The 17,358-nt window shown below is 42.9% G+C and overlaps 1 protein-coding gene across 1 annotated transcript in view; it reads right to left on the reverse strand.

The window, feature by feature from the left end:
* The window catches only part of SRGAP2 (SLIT-ROBO Rho GTPase activating protein 2), a 226,279-nt gene that overhangs the window by 131,494 nt on the left and 77,427 nt on the right, over window positions 1-17,358 (reverse strand). Inside the window, exon 2 of the mRNA XM_012657865.1 lies at window positions 5,618-5,810. Within this exon, the coding sequence (XP_012513319.1) occupies window positions 5,618-5,810 (193 nt within the window). The remainder of the gene's footprint in view (window positions 1-5,617; window positions 5,811-17,358) is intronic.

A 17,358-nucleotide genomic window follows, 5' to 3' on the forward strand; every position in this document is an offset into this window, starting at 1 on the left:
CTTTTCATCTTCTTTCTATAACTTCTGCATTGTCTCAATTGTATTACGCTTATAGAACCAACACTAGATTGGCATTTTTATTTTTCCATTTTCCATCCACTGATCTTTACCTCCACAGAGCCCTCCCCAGTCCCTCAACCAAAAGAAATCTCTCTTCTTGGTGCACCTGTTGCACTCTGTATGGATGGACAGATGGTCTTTCACACACCTGCCCTTCCTTACACCACACAGGGACAACATGGCGGATGCTGCTGACTGTCCCCTAATATGTTTCCCCTTCTTCCACATTAACAGAAACTCTATTGTCACTCAAAATAATAACTACCTTTCCCAGGCTCCCTTGCAGCTCAGCATAACCATGTGACTAAGTTCTGGCTAGTTGGATGTGAGTCGAAGAGATGTGTGTGCCCCTTCCAGACTGCATCTTTAAAAAATAAGGAGGGGATGGGTGTATTCACACCTAATGGGTGTGGTGCACACTGTCGGTGGGATGGACACGCTTGTAGCACTAACTCAGGCAGGGCAAAGGCCATACATGTAAGCTAAACATTTGTACCTCCGTAATATGCTGAAGTAGAAAAAAATAAGGATGTACCTGCCCCTTGCCTCTTGCCTTTCCTGCTGGCTGGAATGGGAACATGGTGGCAGTGAGCCATCTTGTGTCATACAGAAAAGGACAACGCTCTAGGGATGGACTAAGGAGGCTGACACAGCCAAGGGTGGCTAACACCCAGACTGCTACATGAGAGAGAAATCAACCTCTATCTTGCATAAGCCATTATTACTTGGCACCTATTACAACAGCCAAACCTATAATATATCTTAACCAAATCAGACATGCCTCAAATGCCTTTCCTGTGCCAAAATGTCAACTTTTTGGTTGCTAAGAAATGTTTCAAGCATGGCCTAGTAATGCTGCCCGCCAAGTGCCTGTTCAGTTTCAGCTGCTACTATGCAAACACCTGAATACATGGTTATCTTTTGTGATACAGAAATGAGTGGAAAATGGAAAAATGAACGTGCTGTTTACTAGTGTTACCCTGAGAATTCACGGTCTCATCGCCATATTAATAAGACAAAGGTAGAAACCATCAGCCACATGGACTCTTTACGTGCTCACTGGACTTGAGCAGGAAGGTTGTGAGTTTAATTGTGGAAAAAGGAAGAAAATTAAAGACAAGGTACAAATAAATGCTGAAAATATATCAGGTAAGGTATAATTCAGAATTTCACATATATACTTATAAAAATAGAACCCGCCTACTCCATGGAAAACTGTTGTTAGACATTCAACCACTTGACTGTTATATACATTTTTAGGAATTATGTATGAAAGCAGGATGTTGCCTGGACCTCTCTTACTGAGTGTCTCATCATCTTGCCTTACTAAATACATTTGTACAGTATGTTTCATCTCCTCTTCCATTAGGCTGTACCATCTGGAATTGCCACTGTGTGACCATTTCCTACCTATAAAAACAGCAATGCCTTATATATGAGAGCACATCAGTAAGAAATCACAGGCATTAACTTTTACAGATCTTCTACTTGAAATATTTCTAGTTCCATCAGACAACACTATCCTACTTCACCTTCTACCCTACTAAAAAAAAATAAAAACAAAAAACCTTCCCCTCACCCAGGTAACTTTTACTTCTCAGAGTAGTAAATTTTACTACTGCCTAACATTGGGTGTCCCCCAAGCCTCAGGTCCTGGGTTTAGCTCTTTTTTGTTCTTTCTCATCCCCGAGTTCATACACTTTCTAATCTTCCGCGATCACCTATACTGAAGATTCTGCTAGCTATCCTCAGTCATAACCTCTTGCCTCAGCAGTACATCTCTACCTGGACACCTGAAGGCCTCACACTGCCCCAAACCCAACATAGCCAAAGTAACATCGCCATTCACAACAGGTCTTCCCTCAACATCCCGTTTCTATTGTGGATGCCCAATTCTTGTAGGTTGCCAGGTTAGAGGCAGTGGGTCACCATTATAGCTTTTACCCAGTCAGTCCTGTCTAGTCTCTTGAATTCCTCTTGAATGCACTCCTTCCTCTCCATTCTTTTTTTGCTATCACATTGTGTGTGGATTATCCCCAAACCCTCCATCCTAGCCTTCTCTGGCATAAAAATTAACTCTTCTACCATATTTTTCCTCACGTCTCTCTCCCCACACAAGAATCCAAAGGGCTCACTCCCATGCTATCACATCAAATATTAATTCTCTGCTTGCTGCGAAGAGCCATCATTTGGGGTCCACTCTCCTTATGTAACCTTATTTTCCACTGCTTTTGGAAATATCTGTGGTCTCATATCTCTAGTACAGCCCTTTTCACATTATATTGTTTACATGTCTCTTTTCCCTGTTAACCAGGATTTCTGAAACTTACATTAGTCTCCATATAATCAGTATAGAGCACAGTACCCAGTAAGTATTTAAAAGGGGTTTGTTGAATAAGTAGATTGTTACTCAGGATAAGATTAGACAGGAGTTATTGGAGTAAACCAACCACAAAGTGATGGTTAAAGGAATGGAGAAGTTCCATTTCTCTAGGTTCCTGTACCATCTTGTACTTTCCTTCCACAAAACTTACCCCAACTTTAAATTACATATCTAATCGTGTGACTTGTTTGATGCCTATTTCCCTGTTCTATCGTAAATGACATGTGGAAGAGGCAGTGCTTGTTGCCTGTGATATTTCAAGGCACAGTGAAGGAGTGCGAGGAATGTACAATGAATATTACTTGGATGAATGCAATGAATATTAGTTAAGAACTTTCCCTTTAATGAAGCTGGATCCCATTTATCCCCTACATCCCTTCATTGCCAAACATTCCTGCCTTCTCTCACCTGCACATGGTGTGCTACTCTCCTACAGAAATCTACCTTTAAAAATCTAACCTAGGCCAGGTGTGGTAGCTCACGCCTGTAATCCTAGCACTCTGGGAGGCTGAGGCAGGAGGATCACTTGAGATCAGGAGTTTGAGACCAAACTGAGCAAGAGTGAGACCCCATCTCCACTGAAAATAGAAAAAATTAGCTGGGCATGGTGGTGCACACCTGTAGTCCCAGCTGCTTGGGAGGGTGAGGCAGGAGGATCACTTGAGCCCAGGAGTTTGAGGTTGCTGTGAGCTAGGCTGATGCCACGGCACTCTAGCCCGGTGACAGAGTAAGATTCTGTCTCAAAAAAATAAAAAAATAAAAAAGAAAATAAGATCTAACCTAAATTCCATTTGTTTCATGAAAACTTTCTTGACTATTCCAGTTCCTTTATCTATTACTGACAATTTTTCTCTGATCTCTTATCAGATCTATGTTCTACATGATATCAATAATCTCTTAATGAGATTATTGCTTTTTCCTCTAATTGCTTCTTATATTCAAAATCTTTTCTCCCCAACCAGATATGATCCCCTATGGAAACACACAATGAACTTTTCTTGTATCTTCCAATACCTTGTACAATACTGAGCACAGAGCTAGTTCTCAATAATACTCACTGGCTATTTAAGAAAAAATGACGCTAGGTACTAGCTTTATCAGAAAGGAAATTTATTCTTCCAGCCTTGGGGGAAAAACTCTGTTCCTTGTATGTGATCTTAATCAGAGCAATACAGATGATTTAGAGATTAACCCATATGAACCTTGATTTATAATAAATACATCCTTAAGCTGAGAATGATACAGTACTAAAAATCACATGCTATTTTAAACTTAGAAGGAGCTTACCAACAGAATAAGCCTAATTTTGAATCATTTTCTAAAGTAAATGATTTCTCCCCTAAGTCTTCATTTATCACATACTAAAATAACATTTTATTATAATTTGATTCTCTTATCATAAAGAGAATAGGGCTTAGGAAAGATAAGAGACTCTGAGGAGAAAACATCTGGAGGAAATTCTCATTCTGGCTTATTTTGAGAGTGTCATGGTCTCCTCAGTCTTACCCTCCATATTCATTGCTCAGAGCAGGCTCATATAGGATATAATTTGTGTCCTGTATCATCAGATCAATAAGCAAAAATAGACAATAGGGAAAATATAATATTAATTCTTAAATTCATTCATTCATTTACTCATTCCACAATATTCAGTGAGCATCTAATATTATAACACATACCACATATTATGCTTGGCACTGTGGGTAGATAAATCAGACAAACTTGTAAGGTCACTAAGGGAAGATAATAGACAGTGCTGAACGCCCTAAGAGAAGAACAAATAAAATGCTGTACGAATTCAGAAGATGGAGAACATTTCTTCTTCTGGGAGAATCAGGAAAGTTTCTTGGAATCTGAGATGGGTCATAAGACACGGGTATGTCTTAGACATGCAGAGATCTAAAGAATGGGCACATAAGCTCAAATAACAAGGTGCCAACAGCCCACTGGAGTGAACGTTCTGTTTGGCTAAGGTACAGTGGAACAAAAACAGAAAATACAATTGGAAAGCCGGTCAAGGCCAGATGCAGGGGGACTCGAAGACCAAGCCGAGAAGAATGCATCTTTGTGAACAGCGCAACACTTCTCCAACTTCAGAGTGAACACAAATCACCTGAGGATCTTGTTATAGTGGTCTGGGATGGGGCCTGACATTCTGCATTTCCAGCATTCCAGAAGATGCTGACACTGGGAGACCACCATTTGAGTATCAAGAACATGGACAATGGGTAGCCATTGAAAGTTTTGAAGAAAGAAACTGCCTGATCCCCAGTATGTTCCAGGAAGACTAAACCTGATCATAGTGGAACAGGCAGAATGGAGCACGGAGAAGCTCCAGACTGTAGCCTTCAATGCTGGCTGTTCATTCGAATCACCTGGGAAACTTTTACACCATCCTATTACCCAGGCTCCACTCCCAGAGATTATCATTTAATTGGTCTGGAGTGGGGCCCAGATTTCTGTATTTTTAAAAAGTTCTCCATGGAATTCTAATGTGTAGCCAGAGTTGAAAATCTCTCCTATAGATAATAGACTAAGTATTGCAATCGTTTAGGCAAAAGATGATGATCTAAACTACAACAATAGCAATGGGAACACAATGAAAAGGCCAGTTGCATAAATATTGTAAATGTAGAAGGAATAACCTTAGCAACTGCCAAGGCAGGGATTTAGATGGATGGCTATGATATCGTTCATTTCTTTTGGCTAAAGACAGTTTGGTGAAATGGTTAAAAGTACAGACCCTGGAGCCAAACTGCTTGGGTTTGAATCCCAGCCCTATTTACTAGGGAAGAGAGTGTGTGTGTGACCCTGGGTTAAGTTCCTTAACCTCTTTATGCCTCAGTTTCCTCATCTGTAAACTGAGGTTAATAACAATAACCAACATACGGAGTTGTTGTGGCAATTAAGTGAGCTAATATATATGAAAAGCTCTTAGAACCATACCTGGCAATAAAAGAGCTACAAAACTGTTTGCTGTTATTATCAGTGTGGTTCATCAATATCATCTCCAGGATATTGAAATGCACATGAGACTGATCTGGAAAAGGAGAAGTCCTTGAGGGCTTTCAACCAATTTGACATCAGTAACTCATGAATCCAACTAGACCTAAGTGGCACACCCTGCCTCCCTCCACCCCAAACCCCACTCCCACTATCTCACAGAGTCCCTACTTGAATTGCTGGTCCTTGGTGCTGCGTGTTTTGGCCAGGAAGCGCTCGGCCAGCTTCTCCAGGTTGCGGGAGTAGTCCATCTCAATCTCAGCCTTCTTTCGGAAGAAGTCCTGCAGGTCCTGCAATAGCTGCACACGGAGCTCACACTGCTGGTCCAAGCATTTCATCTGCTCTGTGAGCTGAGCACGGATCTCTGCAAGAAAAACAAAGGAAAACAGTCAGACAGACAGCCCTAAATAAACACCACAGACATCAACATTCACCCACCTTCCCTTTATTTGCTCCCTGTGGTATGGGGAATTCAAAGCCTCTAATTAAAAAGCCTAAAGTCTAAACTGGCCATATGATGTGAGGCACCTCCAAAACTCCACCGACTCTTTTGCCATTGAAGAATATTGTGAACCAAGAATCTGCTGAATCATTTAGGAGATGATGCTTATTAGACATAATAATATTCAGAGTTACCATTTATTGAGCAATTTACTGTGTTTCTGGCACACTACCAAAATTTGCCTTCTCTTCTGGCAGAGGGCCCAAAGGAATTATCTCCCAACCACTCTATGAAGTAGGTACTACTTTATCACCATGTTAAAGATGAGAAAACTGAATCTTGAAGAAGTCACGCTTTTAAGTAGTAGACCTGGGATTCAAATCCAGAATGACTGACTCCTACATTTTATATTTTCTCCCATCATTTCAAAATGTTTTCTAGCATCTTCATGATGGAGGGTGAGGGTCAGGATATTTTAATGGAGGCAGAAAGGGATCTGTCCAAGGTCAAGTGGGAGCAATTGAACAAGACAAGAACCAGGACTTCTGGGCAAGGAAACCATTCCCTGTCAATCAGATTTCACAGTTTGCAGTATCACAGAATGTAAATCAATCTTCAAGAAGTTGACTTGGAAAGAGATTTTTTTCACTAACAAATGTCACTCATATCTCTGTTGCTTCATTCTCATGGATGCCAAAGAGCTTCTACAGTGTCACAGCTAGAAACGTTTCTGGTTAAGTTTTAACTTGCAGATTTCTGGCTGGCCAGAGTCCTTGTACAGGGCTAGCAAACACTGTCTCCCCGGAACTGCAGCAATGGTAACTCCAGATGCAACTAGATCTGCCTCAAATGCAACACTGCATTTGTTACTGACAAGAGACCTGGCACTCACAGGAAGAAATCTGCCAGAGCTAGACTGCCTTTCGGCTCAGAGAAGGCCTGCAGTGTGTATTCTGCTGAAGTTATGTCCCAATCCCCATGTGAGTCAGAATGGAGCCATTTCTTTCATCCCCTTCCCCTGCAAGCCTGCTCAGCTCAAGTGCATTAGGATGTGACAGTGACTCCAATCTATATTATGCCTTTCCTTATGCATGCTCCGAATTCATTCCAAAATAGTACGGTTGTTGACAATACTTTCTTTCCGTCTAGGCTATGTAATGCATAGTTACAGGGGCTGCAGGTGTCTAGAGTTTTCATGTGAACTGTAGCAAAATCAGAGGCAAATCCAAGACTAGGTCTATGATGCTGAAAGGTTCGCAACCATTCCTCTCAAGAAGCAATGAAGATGGGTAAATGGTGCATTTAGCTTTGCCTTGGAGTAGCTGGGGGTCTGTAATCTATCCCATCTACATTTTTTGTTTCTGTTTTTACAGATGTCAGTATGTAGCACAAGTATCTGGTCCTTTGTGGGTGATCTGTAAGTGCAGTTCTCACCCTCTTCACCTTCACACTTCCCCCTTGCCAACCACCAGTGCCAACCAGCCCTGCAGTAACCTCACCTGAACTGAAACTGAGCACAGAAGGATTGTTTGAAGCAGACAGAAGGCTGTGCAGAAAAGCCGCCTACCTCATCACTCATCAAAGCTCTCTTGTTCTGGGTTTTATGGAGTCTGATTACAAGGGTGTTGAGGGTAAAGATCTGCAGAGGTCATGTCAAGCATCTGGGCCTTGCCAGGGATTTCTGGATCTCTTAAAGGCAACAGCCCTTTTTGAGACTATTCCTGGAGGCATCTGTCCCCTTCTATGTACTATTGAAAAGCTGGCAGTAGTAGCCATTGCGTGGGCAGACTGTGGGTAGAGAAGGCACTCAAAATGCTCATTGATACTACTTACAACTTGACCATTAAATAAGAATCAGGGCTTCTTAAGATGAAAAGCTTTCCGGGTACCCAATCAGTAACAGATGTACAGGAGATATGGATGGGCAGTAGGGCTGTCAGGCCCCTCTGAGTTGCCTGTAATTCACTTAAGAATTTGCCTCAGTAACATCACTAACCAGGGGAGCAGAAAGGAACACTTAGATTGCATGACCCACCTCTCACCAAAAAGAGAGAGGCCTAGGCAAAGTCCCATGATAACCATGAAGTTCTAGGCCACTCTAGAGTTGTCCTGTCCAAAAAACAAGCACTTCATACGAAGTCTCTGAGATATGTGATTTAATCTAAGAAGCCCCAGGCACATCCAGCCAGGATGCATTTCCACCCTGACTTTCTCAGGTGCCTCAATGAGTGGGGAGTACAGCATAAACTGAATCCCACCCTCAGCCACCCGCTCTGAGACCCTTGAAGGGAAAGGAGCATGTGTTTACTGAACACGTTTTCTGGACCGTTATATATATCATCTCATTTAATTCTCATAACTAGTCTATAAGGTAGCCCCAATTATCCTGATTGCACAGAGAGAAAACTGAAGTGAGACTCATTAATTCACCAAAGGGTTGGCAATTAGGTGCAAGGGGGGTTGGAGCTAAATTAAGGTCTGTCCACCTTGTCAAAGAGATTGATGGTAGGGCAAGGAAACAAAAACAAACAAAAAACAATAGAACACTAGGTTGAAGTCTCTGATGGTATTTCTGGGAAAATCACAGTAACTATGGCTCCCCCCTGGAACATGGCCTTCTCCATCTTCCAGCAGAGGGGTGATTCAGGCCCCCAGAGACAAGTTCGGACTAGCCCACCAGATCATTAGCTAGCCCATGTTTCAGCTTGTCCACAACCAGACTGGATCCCTTCCCTACTTCCTAGATCTACTCTATAGGGCAGCTGTGGAGGAAGTGCTTTTCTTGTCCTGTGAGCACAACCTGAGGTCTGCCAGTAAGCCCAGAGGACAGAGAAAGTAAGAAAGTGATATCTCCACCCCTGATCCAGGAAAAGAAGAGGCTTTGCTAATAGATACCACCTGCCACTGTGGCTTATTTGCGACATGACACCACTGAGCATCTCCCCTCCCCGACTACCCACCTCGAAGAAGAAGCCTCCCTTGCTACCATCCTCAGAGCATCGACACAGACATTTAAGGGACACTCTAACCACTCCCACCCCTAGGCCCACAGCTCCAAGACAGAACAGCTGCTCTGTTCAGGGCAGAATGTGCTGCCTCAGGCTTTGCTGCTGCAACAGAGACAAACAATGGTCCCCGAGAAGGCAGCTGTGCCAGCCCCAGTCCTCTGTCCATGCACATAAGGGGCAAGAAACAATAGGCCACTGAATGCCAGCATGCCTGGGCCATGTGCCCAAGCTAGAGGCCCCACTGCACTCTGGCCTACCAAGAAACCAAAGGGCAAGAAGAAAGGGACAATTTATAAAAACATGGAGAAATTCCTCACAGTTCCTTTGTGAGCTTAGGTGAGCACACTTGTGCACATGTGTGCACACTCAAAGACTCACACCACTCACACCACCCACAGCATGCTTCACCACGCCAACTCAAGAAGGCTTTACAAATCCAGTTTACAGTCGGATGACAGTTCCTGAGAACTATGGGGATAACAGGGTCCTTGTAGATTCCTTGCTTAGTACTACATGGGAAGAAGTCAAGCTCTCACATTCTAGAGGCAGTTCTATATCTCAGGGGTATGAAAGAATTCCCTGGCTAGCCACAAAGCCAAAGTACTAAGGTCACCATGAACCACCTGGAGTGATACATACCAAAAACAGCTTCCCCTGGGTACCCAATAGAGCCCATTTATTTAGCAAATCTTCCTGAGCCTCTCCTGTATGGCAGGCCCTATGCTAGGTGATAGTGACAAAGAGGAACAAGATAGGCCTAAGCCCTGCCCTAATAAAGCATAGCTTGACAAAGAAGGGAAGGACAACAGACCACAGAAAGTCTTACTGTTTCTGCTTTGAATATTCTTTATTATAACAAAGCCATGGTAATAAGCCCCAACCTGAAGACCTAAGATTTAAAAATCATCAATAGCAGAAAGAAAAGAAATCAAGTAACAAAGCTAAGAAAGATTCCGTGTCCTCTGACTCTTTTTTCTATGTTTTTTATAAATGGCACTTGAATAAAACCTGAAGTTTCCTTTACAAGAGGGAACAAAAGTTTATTTATTTGTTTATTTATTTTAATTTTAATTTTTAGTAAGACTCATTAATTCACCAAAGGGTTGGCAATTAGGTGCAAGGGGGGTTGGAGCTAAATTAAGGTCTGTCCACCTTGTCAAAGAGAATGATGATAGCGCAAGGAAACAAAAACAAAACAAAACAAAAAATAGAACACTAGGTTGGAGTCTCTGATGGTATTTCTGGAAAAATCACAGTGACTATGGCTCCCCCCTGGAACATGGCCTTCTCCATCTTCCAGCAGAGGGGTGATTCAGGCCCTAGCTGTCACCCAGGCTGGAATGCAATGGTGCAATCATGGCTCACTGTAATCTCAAACTCCTGGGGTCAAGGGATTCTCCAGCCTCAGCCTCCAGAGTAGCTGGGACTACAGGTGGGTGCCATGATGTCCAGCTAATTTTTTTACTTTTTGTAGAGACGGGGCTCGCTATGTTGGCTAGGCTGGTCTAGAATTTCTGGCCTCAAGCGATCCTCCTTCCCTAGCTTCCCAAAGTGCTGGGATTACAGTTGTGAGCCAACATGCTTGGCAGGTTTTTAAACAAGTTTCCTGAAAATCAAAGTTGATCTCTGATGTTTCATTCAAAGATTCAAGATGAAATTTAACCCCACTGTCTTGAAATCAAGATAGTGGGTGATGGTTGTACAACCTTGTGAATATGCTAAAGAAAACATTGAATTATACATTTTAAAAGAATGGATTTTATAGCATGTGAATTATATCTCACTAAAAAAATACATTAGAAAGATTTAACCCCACCAAATAGTGTATTTTGTCGAGCACTATCTGCCAGCTAAGTGGAAAATGGCCCAACAAACAGGAACCAAAAGGAGGAATGAATTCTTTTTTCCATTTCTCTATTTGTATGGGTTAAATCAGTTCTGCATTAAATATTCCCAAAGCAAATCTTAGAAGCTGCCCCTTTGGACAGCAGGGTTGGCCGTGACTTTAAACTCCACTGGCAGATCACCATCCCATCATTTCCGAAGGGTGTCAGATCAAAACCTGGCAAGGAATGTTTTCACGTGTGAGTTCAAATCCAGGATCAGCAGACACACCCAAGAAAGCTTCCCCTGGGAAATACTGCCTCCTTGCTCATGTTTGGCCACAGCTGAGCCATGCTTGGCTAACACCTGTCCTAGGATTTAGAAAGATGCTTTTGATTTCCTTTTTAGAAAGATCCTGAAGGGTCATAATAAGGATGCAACTGGAAGAAAAATTAGCCCTAATAGATTACTGATCATGTAACAAAATCAGGCCCCTACCACACTGACAATCATGTAGACCCTACATTATAACACTTGCTAATCCAGGTGACACAGTCCTCTGAAAACCGTCCTCACTTCGGAGGACACCCGGGGAATTCACCAGTCAGCACAGTACAGGGGGCGAGGTGGATTTAGTTCAGCCGACTGCTTTCAATCTAGCGACACCAGCCCTCTCTTTCTCCCATTCAAAATTCATCTCCTCCTTGAGGAATTTTTCTCTAACTCTTTTTCTCTAAATCCTACATTTCTAAGGAGAAAATGGGGTGGAAGGGCGGGCTTGGAAAAAGACGTAATCTTTCAGGAGAGTCACACAGGCACGTCCTTCCCTTCTCCTTGATGTGCCAGCACCCAGGGGGCAGGAGCAGCGACTCCCGCAGGCTCTGTCGCCAGCTCGCAGAGCATGAGATCAGCCCGTGTTCCCCAGTGGGAACCTGGCCTGACTGCCAGTCTTTTTCCACCAAATCTGCCTCACCTGCTTTTAGCCCTTTCACAAACACATGATGTCACCTCAGCCATCTCAGGAATATTAATTCCTAGCGCCTTTCCAGCAAATGTTACATAAGAATACAATTGAGGCTTTCATCAGGCTCTGCCCTCCGTATCTCTTACCAAGACTTCTTATCACAACAGTAATCGGCCCCTCTCAAAACTGTTCCCCAGGAAACAAAATGCCGGAATGTCCTGCCAAGTCTCGCTCTTTACCCTGCTGGTTTGCCTTTCTACAAACTTAGTAAAGGGAGGACTCTTCAAAACCTTTGCTGGACAGATGTGAGAGCCGGAGCCGAGAGAAGCAAACGGGATTGACCACGATCGCACAGCTATTTAGTTGCAGATCTGAACTGAAGCCCAAGGCACTGGGTTCCCCAAGCCGATGTTCTTTCTTACTGTTATTGCAAACATTTATTTGAGTACCTTCCAGGTTCCCTGGGAATACAAGACAAAAGTCTTCTCTCAAAGTTGGCAGGGTAGAGGGAAAGAAACAAGAAAAAAACCTGTAAGAAATAAGGTGAGATAATAATATAAGTAAATGAGGTACGCGCACAGAGCAGAGCGAAGGGAGGCACAGCACCATCCTCAATTCACTTGTTAGGCCACATTTTCAGTCACTGACATTATTACCGACCGATGAGTAGTCAGTTTCCCAAGAAAAGCCCATCAAGCTGCTTTCAGTAAACTAGAAAACGCCCCCTGTACTGTGTTGACTGGTGAATTCCCTGGGTGTTTTCTGAAGTGAGGATAGTTTTCAGAGGACTGTGTCACCTGAATTGGCAAGTGTTATAACGTAGGGTCTACAAGATTGTCAGTGTGGTAGGGCCCTGTTTTTGTTAAACGATCAATAATCTATTAGGGCTAGTTTTTCTTCCAGTTGCATCTTTATTATGACCTTTCAGCATCTTTCTCAAAAGGAAATCAAAAGCATCTTTCTAAATCCTAGGACAGGTGTAGCCAGTATCTCAGCTGTGGCCAAGCATGAGCAAGGAGGCAGTATTTCCCAGGGGAAGCTTTCTTGGGTGTGTCTGCTGATCCTGGATTTGAACTACTCTTCCTCCAAGAATGTGAATGATAGCCTTTATCCTCATTACTTTATTAAATAAACTCTACAGAACTATCCACAGACATGAGCTACTCCAAACAACTAACCAACAAGTAGCTATTAAGCCCCTGGAATCATTGTTTTTCATCCCTTACATCCCTGTCTTCCCCCCTTAGTCCACATGCTTTTGGTAGAACTGATTCTACCCCTGCCCTCTCCAAAGATCGTGGACGTTACTCCCGGGCCTTGGCTGGGATCTATAAGACCCGGGAACAACGAAAGTCTGAGACTGCTGCTGCCGTCCTGCCACTGTGAGTGGTAGCCTGATTGAGAATGGAGCTGGCCTGGAGGAGCAAAGTAAGAGATGGAGAAAAGGAATCAAGTCACGGCCAGAAGCCAGCCCTATCCCTGAACTTTTTAATCACTTTTTAGGTTTGAGCTGGACATAAGCCAACTCATTCACTTTTGCTTAAAACATTTTGCATTGGGTTTTTGGTCACTTGCGAACCAAGAAGTCCTAATGGATAAGGTGAAGGATTCTAAAGTCTTCGAAAGTATGAAGGTCCCTGTTCTCAAGAACTTACAATCTAATTGTGAAGACACAATCAAAATACACAATACATTCTTAAAATTTATATAATTATTTATATACTGTATAATTATACAAGATACAGAATTATATAGTACATAAATTTTGATGTTATTATATACTGCAAGTACATGAAATTAAGAATAAGTACTACAAGTAAAAATTTTGAGGGCTCAGGAAGATCAATGGGGACTAACATTACTAAAATAACACTTCCTGAGGAAGACTAAACTCCTTGAGAAGAAGAAATTTGTCCATTCAGTTTATTAATGTACTTTTGGGATCCAGTAGGCCCACAAATTTGTGGAGGGAAGGTAGGACAGGAGAAAGACAGGGAAAGAGAATGGGAGGAAATAGAAGTCTGAACGACTAGAATACTATTCTGAGGATGTGTTAGAATATCAGTAAATAAAGGGTGAGGAAAGAATATTCCAGAGGAAGAGAAAATGTAGGCCCAGAGATGACAGTGTTGAGTGTGGCCTCTCTGTGAGGTAGTGAGGAGGATTACTTGAACAAAGGGTGACACTGGGGCGTGGTCAAAGATAAGGGTGCAAGGGAAGGAAGAGCGGCTCCAAAGGCCAAAAGAGTAGTTTGGATTTCAAGCGGCCAGAAATGGGGCCGGTAAAAGTCTGTGTCATGATGAAAACAACAGAGTTGAAGGAAGATCGCAGTGGAAGCGGTCTGCTGGATGGATTCCTGGGCCTTCTAAATTAAGACGTGGAGCAAGCATTAATAAGCAACACATGGCGGAGAGGTCTAAATGAGTAGGAGGATTCCACAAGTGGAAAATCCCTGCACACACTAACACTGATCGTCAGCAGTAATGCGTACTTTAGAGCCCGTGACCCTGAAGCGTGATTCCAAATTATTCTTCCCTTTACAGTGGTGAGTAAACTGGACCCGTAAGAGAGATTCCTGGGTTCAAAGGTAAGACAGTAATCTTGGCAGGAGGAAGTGGGGGCCGTTGTGACTGGAGCCCTGGCCCTTTCTACTACAATTCTCTCTATTGAACTTTAAATGTAGCCATCTTTAAAACTGTCTGCCCTGTGCAGCAGATTCTTCCAAAGCTATGAAAGAAAGAACCTCTCCTCCCCTTACATTAACTCCACACTACCTAAAAACAATGCATGCAGCTTTGGAGACAAAGAGAAACCAGCTACTGGGGACAAGAAGGAGAAAAACGGCCCTATGAGTTTCCAAAGGATGCTCAGTCATCCATTAACTTTCCAGCTTCCAAGTGAAGGCACAGAAAGCAGCCCCATAAAGCCCACGAGGCGGGAGGGTGTGGAGGAGAATAGCTCAATGAACTTTAATCCTCACGATTGCTCTGGCAGGCCGCCTTAGCTCTTTCAAGTAACTCAATAGCAAGTCAAAGACAAAAGCCTCCCAAATGAACAAGCTGCCACATCAAATGCCAAAGTAGTAATTTTAGCTCCTAGCCTTTGCCTGAGATGTTTAAGAAACAGAATTACCAAGGTCCAAAATCTAGAATTAACTTGTACTACAAACTAAAGATGCAGAATGAGAAGACCAACAGCTCCTCTGGGAAATGTCACCTAATCTGATGCCATTGATTCATTGCTAGTGACAAGCTGTAAGTCAGTTCCCAAGGACCAAGATAACTAACCAGGAAACCCAGCAAATACTTATCTAGCACCATCTCTGTGCAAAGATCTGGGTGAAGAATCATTGGAACACACATGACAATGTAAGACATATACACAAGAAAATATCAAGCATTGCCTTACTCTCAAGAAGCTTATAATACAACTAGGAAAAAAGAGACACTGAAGTAATTCAATAATATAAGGCTGTGCCTGCCAAGTGCCAAAATAATAGTCCCAGACCATGTTCAGAGACGAGGAGGTGAGTGAAAGCAGCATGGACCTGAGTTAGTCTTGAGAGCTTGAGCTGGGGAGAATTTAAAGGGAAGTCGGAGTGATGATGGAATAGGGTTGTGGTTAGCAGAGCAAAGGCAAGGAGGCTGAAATGGGCAGATGACGCTCAGGAGGCTGTGAGAGGAGCACTGTGCCTAAAGTTTCACGCAGAAGAGTATGACGAGAGAAGGTGGTAAAACAGGCCAGGGCCAGCAGACAGCCTTGCGTGCTTGATGAGCAGAACAGATACAAACACAATCCAGGCAACTCTGGACCAAGCAAGATAAGAGTCTTGAAAAGCAGGACAGCTCAAAGAGAGCCAAAACCCAAGGAATTTCCTACCAAACTACTCCTGAAAAGACCAAACATCAATTCAAACACGTCCACTCTATTAAAGGACAAAGGTAAACTGCGTGTTGCTCAAGGCTCCTGCACAATCAAATTGAAAACAATCCAGATCAATATTAAAATCCAGACCCTATGTTTCTAGAGAGAGCTGGCTCTGGAGAGTTTATTGCATTTTATGCAGGACCCAGCTTCGCAAGCAGTATTGGCACACTGTTTTAGGTTTAGCTCAACAAGCAGGGACCAAGAACCTATTAGTTATCAGGGAGAGGGATACACAAAAATTATGAAAAGGAGGACCAAGAGATTTTGTTGGCCTGTGAAATGCCTGGAAAGCAAACTGTTGGAAAAGGCAGTTGCATTCTCCAGTCTGGAGTTCTCAGGAGAGGTCAAGTCTGGAAATAGATTTGGGAGCCATCAGCAAGAAGCTGGGAGTTAGGAAGTTAACAACGAAAGTGAATGCAGCTGTATATAGAGAGCATGAATGTAGGAAAAAGTATGCAAAAGAAATAGGCCTAGGCCTGCGATACCCCAATTTAGATGGAAAGCAAAGGAAGTAGAGATAGGAAAGTAGACTAAGAATGAAGAAAGATGTACAGAAGGGTCAATAACCACAGAGTGTTTAAATAAGATAGCAGGACAAAGAGTTCATTAACTTTGGCAATTAGGAGTCTATCGTTATTGAGGGCTTGCTCTGTCACATCCAGTTTATGCATCACTCAGGATGAACACAACTGCCTTGCTGCTGGCTGGAACAGCCTGCAATGCTCCTGTTGCAATGGCTGCACCTGGTGCTTCATGTTGTTGGTGGACCAGCCTGACAGCACCTTGCCTTGTATCCACGCTGCATGTCTCTCGATCCCACCCCAGGGTTTCTCTGTTGCCACTATGACATGAGATTTGGAGGGACCTGCTCAGTCAGCAGCCATGTGACCAGTAAGTGCAGAGAAGTTGAAGTTCCATGAAGTTCAAGTTCCTTTGACCTATAGGAGATGGGACTTGATGGATGGAATCTCTTCCCTCCAGTGGACTGTTCCAAGATGCAGTAGCTTCGCATAGTTATCTCAAGATGTGCCACAAGACCAAGCAATCAGCCTCTCATGGAGCTATGGCCAGCTTATTAGCAGTACCTTATTTTGTTCTCTCTGCTTCCCTTCCTCACTCCCCCCTTGTCCTCATTCCTGCTTCCCTGGGATGACTCTCACAAACAAAGTGTAAGCCTTTGCCTCTGGCTCTATTTTCTAGTGAATCTGGACTAAGATACCTACCACTCACCAGGCACTATTCTAGATGTGGGGTAGATAGTCCCTTCTTTGAACAAACTTTTATTCCAATGGAAGAATCTCCCCAGTGATCCTTCAGAATAGCCAACCAATTATTTTTCAAGAACTCCACATATATGTTAAGTAATTGGTTGGTTACAAGAACTGATTTAGTTGACTACAGTGTATTTTCTATGGAAAGGAAAATTATCTCCATAAAAGTTAAGATAGACACATCTTACAAATTTACTAGTAATCATAGGTATCATTTATTAAATGCTTCTACATGCCAAGCAGGCTCCTATTAAGTTGAGTCACTATTCGAGTATAAAGGCACATTATCTTGCTTAATCCTCAAAACATCCCAGGGGGATAAATTTGTAGTAAAGTAGAGTGGTTAAGAGGACAGAGTGCATTCAGAAAAACCTGGATTTTAATTCTAGCTTGGCCACCTGCTAGATGTGTCTCCTCGAACACTTAATCTCTCTTAAGTCTGCTTCATTATCTATAAAATGGAGTTTGTATTAATA

This window comes from Propithecus coquereli, unplaced genomic scaffold (assembly GCF_000956105.1).
Source record: "Propithecus coquereli isolate 6110/MARCELLA unplaced genomic scaffold, Pcoq_1.0 Scaffold563, whole genome shotgun sequence".
Taxonomy (NCBI): Eukaryota; Metazoa; Chordata; class Mammalia; order Primates; family Indriidae; genus Propithecus; species Propithecus coquereli.